General features: G+C 47.9%; 1 protein-coding gene across 1 annotated transcript in view; it reads right to left on the reverse strand.

Annotated features, from left to right (window-relative positions):
• PCCB (propionyl-CoA carboxylase subunit beta) overlaps nucleotides 1-6,512 on the reverse strand; it is an 83,757-nt gene that overhangs the window by 74,801 nt on the left and 2,444 nt on the right. Inside the window, exons 2-3 of the mRNA XM_006171544.3 lie at nucleotides 4,518-4,637; nucleotides 2,559-2,627 (exon numbers count right to left, since the gene is read on the reverse strand). Of these exons, the coding sequence (XP_006171606.1) occupies nucleotides 2,559-2,627; nucleotides 4,518-4,637 (189 nt within the window). The remainder of the gene's footprint in view (nucleotides 1-2,558; nucleotides 2,628-4,517; nucleotides 4,638-6,512) is intronic.

Consider the following 6,512-nt stretch of genomic DNA (forward strand, 5'->3'; position numbering starts at 1 on the left):
TTTTAATAAGAAAGATTTAATAGGGAGGGTGCTTGCACTTGCCAAAGAGACACAGAAAGTAAGAAATCACCCTCCAGGGGGGATGGCCATGCCGCAATCCCTTCTCTTCCATTCTCCTCTCAGGATTTTGGGCACGCACACACACGCGCCCAGTGTGAGTTTCAAGTCTCTGGGTCTGGTATTCAAACCACGGTCAGCCACACGGGAGGTCAGTGACATAATCACTAAGCCATCTGCTGGTCCCGACATTAACATCTTAGAGATCACTATGAAAAGGCTGCTCATAACTTCCCACCCTCGGTATTCATCCTTCGGGACCATTTCCAATGACTCCTTCTCCCTAAAACTTTCCTGAAGCCTGGATGTGATCATCCCTTGTCCCAAATCCCCAGCACTCGCCTGGAATCTCTCGCCCTATCTGTAGTCACTTGTTCTGCCCCGTTCTATCCACAGAATGACCGGCTTTTCCAAGCCAGCGCTCTGCCTCGGTCCTCTATCTCTACCTCCTCCTCCTGACACCCACCCCGCCCCATGCGCATACTAGGCATTCAAAAGTATCAATGCAATAAATTCTGACATCTGCTTAATAGCCAGGGGAACACTATGCCCAGAAAACACACTAACTTTCTTTGTTCTATCTTTTCAATGGTTCCTTCTGTAGAAGCCTTTGCCCGGCTTTCACAAATTACAAAACACAAGGAGATGTGATTACTTTAGTTCGACATTTGGTGAATCCATTTATAGCACAGTTTTAAAACATTTCAGGAGTAATTTAATTAGTAAATAAGTACTTTCTAAATACAATAAATTTATAGTTAACCAAGCATAACTAGTTTAATATTAAACCCAGAAAACATTTTCTATCCTTAGACTTACATAACTTTCAGTCTGGAAGAAGAGCTAAAATATTTATAATGACATGCATATTTTCACCTCCAGGAGAAAACAAGAACAAACTGTATACAACATATTCTGTTAGTTCTCTATAGGTGCTAGAAAAAATTAACACAAATTTAGTGGCCTGAAACAACCTAACCTTCTTATCTTCCAATTCTATATTTTTAGAAGTCTCACCCAGGTCGGGACCAGCAGTTCACGTAATGGCTATGTTGTTGGACTCCCACATACTAGACCGTGGTTCGAGTCCCAGACCCGGTGGCTTAAACTCATGCGAGGCGCATGTGCGTGCATACCCAAGATCCCGAGAGGAGAATGGAGGAGAAGGGATTGTGGCGTGGCCATCCCCCCGGGGGGGTGATTTCTCGCTTTCTGTCTCTTTGTCTCTCTCTGTCTTTCTGGCGAGCACACACGCCCTATAGCAAAAACCTCTCCAGAAAAAAAGAAGTCCCACCCAGGTCTCACCAGGCCAGAACCGAGACTGGCATGGCTGTGCTCCTCTCTAGAGACTCTCGGGAAATAGCTCCTTTCTTGCCTTTTCCGCATGCTAGAGATTATCTACATGCCTTCCTCCATCTTCAAAGCCAGCCACAGCAGGTCAGGTCCTATCGCACACGGCATCTCTTTAGCCTCCTCTTCTGCCTCCCTCCTCTACTTTAAAGAGCCCTGTGGTTAGACGGGGCACATCTGGATAACTCGGGCTAATCTTTATTGGAATAGAGACTTCTTTTCCAAAGAAAAATGTGTCATGACTTTTCTGATGACCCAATATATTGTAAGATTGGCTGATTAGAAACCTTCATTCTGAGACCAGCAGTTAGCGTAATGGCTATGTTGCTGGACTCCCACGTAGTCGACTGCAGTTCGAGTCCTGGACCCGGTGGCTTACACTCAGACCAGGCACGTGTGCGTGCGTGCCCAAGATCCCGAGAGGAGGATGGAGGAGAAGGGATTGCGGTGTGGCCATCCCCCCTGGGGGGTGATTTCTCGCTTTCTGTCTCTCTGCCTTTCTCTGTCTGTCTGGCGAGCGCTCGTGCCCTATACCAAAAACCTCTCCAAAAAAAGAAAAAAAAGAAACCTTAATTCTATCTGCAACCTCAACTCTCCTTTGTCATATGAGGTAACACATTCGAGGTTCCAGGAATTAGGACTTGGACATCTTGGGGCCGTTACTGTGCCTATGACATTCTTCTGCAGTCCAGAGTGAACAAACTTCATCTGTCTTGATGTAACCTAATAAAATGTATTTGCATGCTTTCATGAAAGCCCAGCACTCCAGGGCCTTGCAGCTGGGTAAGTCCTCCATTGCTCAGCTACAACCGCTCTCAGTCCACACGCTGCCCAGGATACAGATGCCCTCCAGGCACACGCCCAACCCTGCCAAGAGGAATCTCCTCACTGGGATAGACTCCTGGTTCCTAGTACAATGTTGTACAAGCCTACACTCTTGTGATTCTCTCCTGAATAAACTAAGGAAGCCCCCCCACCCCCAAAGAAAAATCACATAATAGTCGGCACACATGCACTAAAAAATAGAAGGCAAACCCTTCATCTTCCCAAACTACAAACAAGTTCTCATCCCCCAACATGGTTTTCGTTCACATATTTTGCTCACAGCTCTGCCCTCCAGGAGATCTCAGCTTCTTGGAGTTGTGAAATACCTGACTGAAGACATAAACCAATCTTCCATTGATTCGGCCCCGTCCAGTGACCACGCTGTCTCCAGGAAACTACCAGAGAAACAGAAAAATAAAGGTTTAAAATCTAAGTATTTCTTGGGAACCAGCAGTTAGCGTAATGGCTATGTCACTGAACTCCCACGTAGTCGACCGCAGTTCGCATCCTGGACCCAGTGGCTTAAAACTCATGCCGGGCACGTGTGCATGCGTGCCCAAGATCCCAAGAGGAGAATGGAGAAGGGACTGCGGCGTGACCATCCCCACTGGGGGGGTGATTTCTCGCTTTCTGTCTCTATGTCTCTGTCTGTCTGGTGAGCACATGCGCCCTATAGCAAAAAAAAAACCTCTTCAAAAAAAAAAATCTAAGTACTTCTTTTAATAAATTTGGCAACTATGCTTCAATGAAAGACAAAAACCAAATTCCTTAAAATTTGATGTAAACAAGGAACATGAAGGCATTCCAGCCCTCTTCCCTGATTCTGCAACAGCAAACACTGACTGACTGCTTCAGCGCTGTGGCCTGAGATTTCCTTCTTCCTAAAAGCAGAATCAAGAGAAGCTTAGGGCCACCACCACCAATGCTCAGGGGCAGGACATATAAAAAAAAAATGGCAGCACCAGCAAGTACATGTGGTTAAGGTGCTGGACTCCCACTTAGTCAACTGTGGTTCAAGGCCTGGACTGGGTAGCTTGAAACTTGTCAGACACGTGTGCATGCATGCCCAAAATCCCAAAAGGAAAGTGGATAAGGGACCGCAGCATGGCCACACCCCCCTGGGGGTGATTCTCTCTTTCTGTTTCTCTGTCTCTGACGAGTATACGTGCCCTATAGCAAAAATCTCTCTCTCCAAAAAAAAAAGAAAGAAAAAAAGAAAGAAACATGACAACTTCTCTAGAGCTACACACCCCTACTCCAAACCTTAAAAATGCAAGCCCACCATTTTGCACGGACTCTCAGCCATTGCTGTGTAGTTCATAAAGGCTCTAATGAAGCCAACTGATTCAGTGCCAAGTTTATAAATCTTTGGTTACAAACAGTCTATATGCAGAAAACTGGGCCAAAAGAAAGTCTAAAGAACTCCATACCCCAGTGGAAAGCTCCTTGTTGAAGGAAGAAGTGCTGGCAACTCTGACCTCAAAACTCTAAGGTGGGCTAGCAGGTGGCATAGAGATTAAGGCACTAAACTCCCGCATACCTCACCGTGATTCAAGTCCCAGACCTGGTGGCTTGCTTTCTCACTTTCTCGTTCCCTCTTGCTCTGTCTCTCTCTGCTGAGCACACATGCCCTATGGCAAATTAAATTATAATAATAAAAAATAATTCTTTGAAAAACAAACTCTAAGGCATAAACTTAAAGTGTGTCAAAAGAAGTAACTGGTCGTCCTTAGCGAATCCCTGGGGTCTGGTTATCAGAGACTCCAGAATTCAATGAAAAGACACCCTCATCCCTCATTCTCTTTTTTTTTTAAGAGGGAGATTTTTGCTATAGGGTACGTGCACTCACCAGAGAGACAGAGAGAGAAAGCAAGAAATCACCCCCTGGGGGAATGGCCATGCCACAATCCCTTCTCCTCCATTCTCTTCTCAGGATTTGGGGCACGCATGCACATGCATCTGGCGTGAGTTTCAAGCTCCCAAGTCCAGGACTCAGACTATGGTCAACCACGTGGGAGTCCAGTGACATAACCATTACAACATCTGTCATTCCCCAAAATCTGTCATTCTATACTTGAGTACCTACAACCAGAGCCCTGGGAAGTGGGCTCAAGTCACACTGCACAGGTGTGAAGAGCCCATCACCCGAATTCCATCTACAGACGATGAGGGGACCCTGGGGCCCCATCATGCTACTCCAGAGGACTAGCAGCCTACAGACACACTGCTCTAGTGGGAAGGAAAGCGGGACCACATGGTGTTCACACTACCATTGGAACAGGTACCTTATTCTTATCAGCGGCCATTCCAAAATCTGCACATCGGTGTTCCACAAACATGTCGCTCTCAACGAAACTGCCAGGGTCCAGCAAGAGGCTTATCCGCTCCCTGGCGGTTAGCTTTCCCTAAATGCAATGAAGATCACTGAGTGATGTCATCACAGTTAGTAATTAAAGGAATGTTCTAAGAGGGCCAGGAGAGGTGTTCCCCACTGCCCCGATTCTGAAGCCCCCATTCTGTCTGACCTGCCCCAGGCAAACAGGTGTTCTTAGTAGACTTTGGCGGGTAAAGAAACCAGGGCAGGTGGATGCTCCTGGAACCATCCAGAAGGAGGTAAATAAGGAAGTAGAAGAGGAAAAGGTGGGGAGAAGTCGGGCTAAGGACAACCTGAGCCTGGAACAATGTAAAGTATGTATCCAATACAAAAATGTGTCATGACTTTCCCAATAGTTCCACAAATACTTACCAGAGACCTGAGGAGCCATAAAAAGACAAATGCACGCAGGAAGGAGAAAGTAAGCAGGCTTCGTGAGCAGGCTGAGGCTACACCCACAGAACTACAGGCTCTTCCCAGAGAAGCTACAGAGGCACAGCTCACCAGGCCAAGGACGACTCCTGCTCCCAGTTCCACCCAAGGACACATCACTCCCTCGTTCTTCTCCAGGCTCCTGGGGACGTCTCCTTTCCTTCCTGTTTTCTTACTCTTAGGGACCCAGCATAGGGACCCCAACAGCGGGACCCCAACCTGACAGCTATGACACAGAGAAGACCCAATAGCGGGAAGAGCTGAGTATGGGAGAGTGAGACAGAGAGTGCTAAGAGCCCACTGAAGGGGGGAAAAAAAGTTTCTTGAAGAACCTTCGAGCCATTGAGTTTCCAATACTTCGTCTCCCAAATCCTCTGCTGAGCAAATACCCAGCCTACTGTCCCCTATTCCCCCTAAAACCACCCCAAATTGGCTATTTTTCCCCTTAGAAAGTAGCCAAAGCCACATTTTTTTTAGAAAGGTGGTGTTAAAAAATAAACAATCTTATCCACTATTGTGTAACAGAACAACTTTGGGAAAAAGCAATTTGGCAATATTTATATTGAATTGTTTAAATATTCATACTCATTGACCCACTAATTCCTTATCTAGGAAACCGAGAGTATGGTACCAGTCAAAAAAATTGTTTAAAAGGGGTTGGGGTGGAGCCAGCAGGTGGCACGGTGGTTAAGGGCACTGGATTCCCACGTGGCAGACAGCGGTTGGAGCCCGTGGTTTACTTTCTCTCTTCCCCCAACCCCAGGTCAAATTAAAATAAATAAATAAATTTAAATAAAATAATTACAAAAAGGGGGGCGGGGGCATGGGGTAGGGGATTTAAGCCAGGAGGAGCTGAGCAACAGGCCCCAGCAGAGAGCGGGCACAGGAGCACCCCAGGGCCTTTCCAGAGGATGACCAGGTCCCCTCAGCCTGCCAGGCCCACCCCAGGGTAGAGAGGGAAAGCAGTGCTGGCACCACAACCATCCACCAAATTCACATTTTTACTCCCAAGTGTCACCTTCATTCGGACCTTCGTCCAGAAAAAAAGGAATTTACAGCATCTGAATGAACGCTGTAGACTTTAGTAAGGGACTGGTCAAATCGCCTCAATGAAGACCCAGTCCTCAGCGTCGCCTCTCCACACACCTGGGAGTTGTGCCTGCGTGCCCTCCACCTAGGTTCCCTTCTGCACCTTCCTATGGGTTAGTTAACTCGTGCAGCACGTGGGTCCTGACTCGCCAAAGCAGCCGGGGACGCGTGGTTGAAGGCGGTCCACGCAGCTTAGCTCCGAAGGCAGGGCGAGAGCCTCACCTCTCAGCCTGGGCGGGTTGCAGGTCCGCAGGTGCTCGCTGCAGCCAGACGCGGAGAGCAGCCCACGCACCGGCAGAAAGGCCACCAGCAGCTCGACGGGCGCCCACGTGCCCACGCGCGCACGCGGCAGACCCGGCCTTCTGCGGGCAGCGTCCAACTGTCC

This window comes from Tupaia chinensis, unplaced genomic scaffold (assembly GCF_000334495.1).
Source record: "Tupaia chinensis unplaced genomic scaffold, TupChi_1.0 Scaffold149831_1, whole genome shotgun sequence".
Classification (NCBI taxonomy): Eukaryota; Metazoa; Chordata; class Mammalia; order Scandentia; family Tupaiidae; genus Tupaia; species Tupaia belangeri.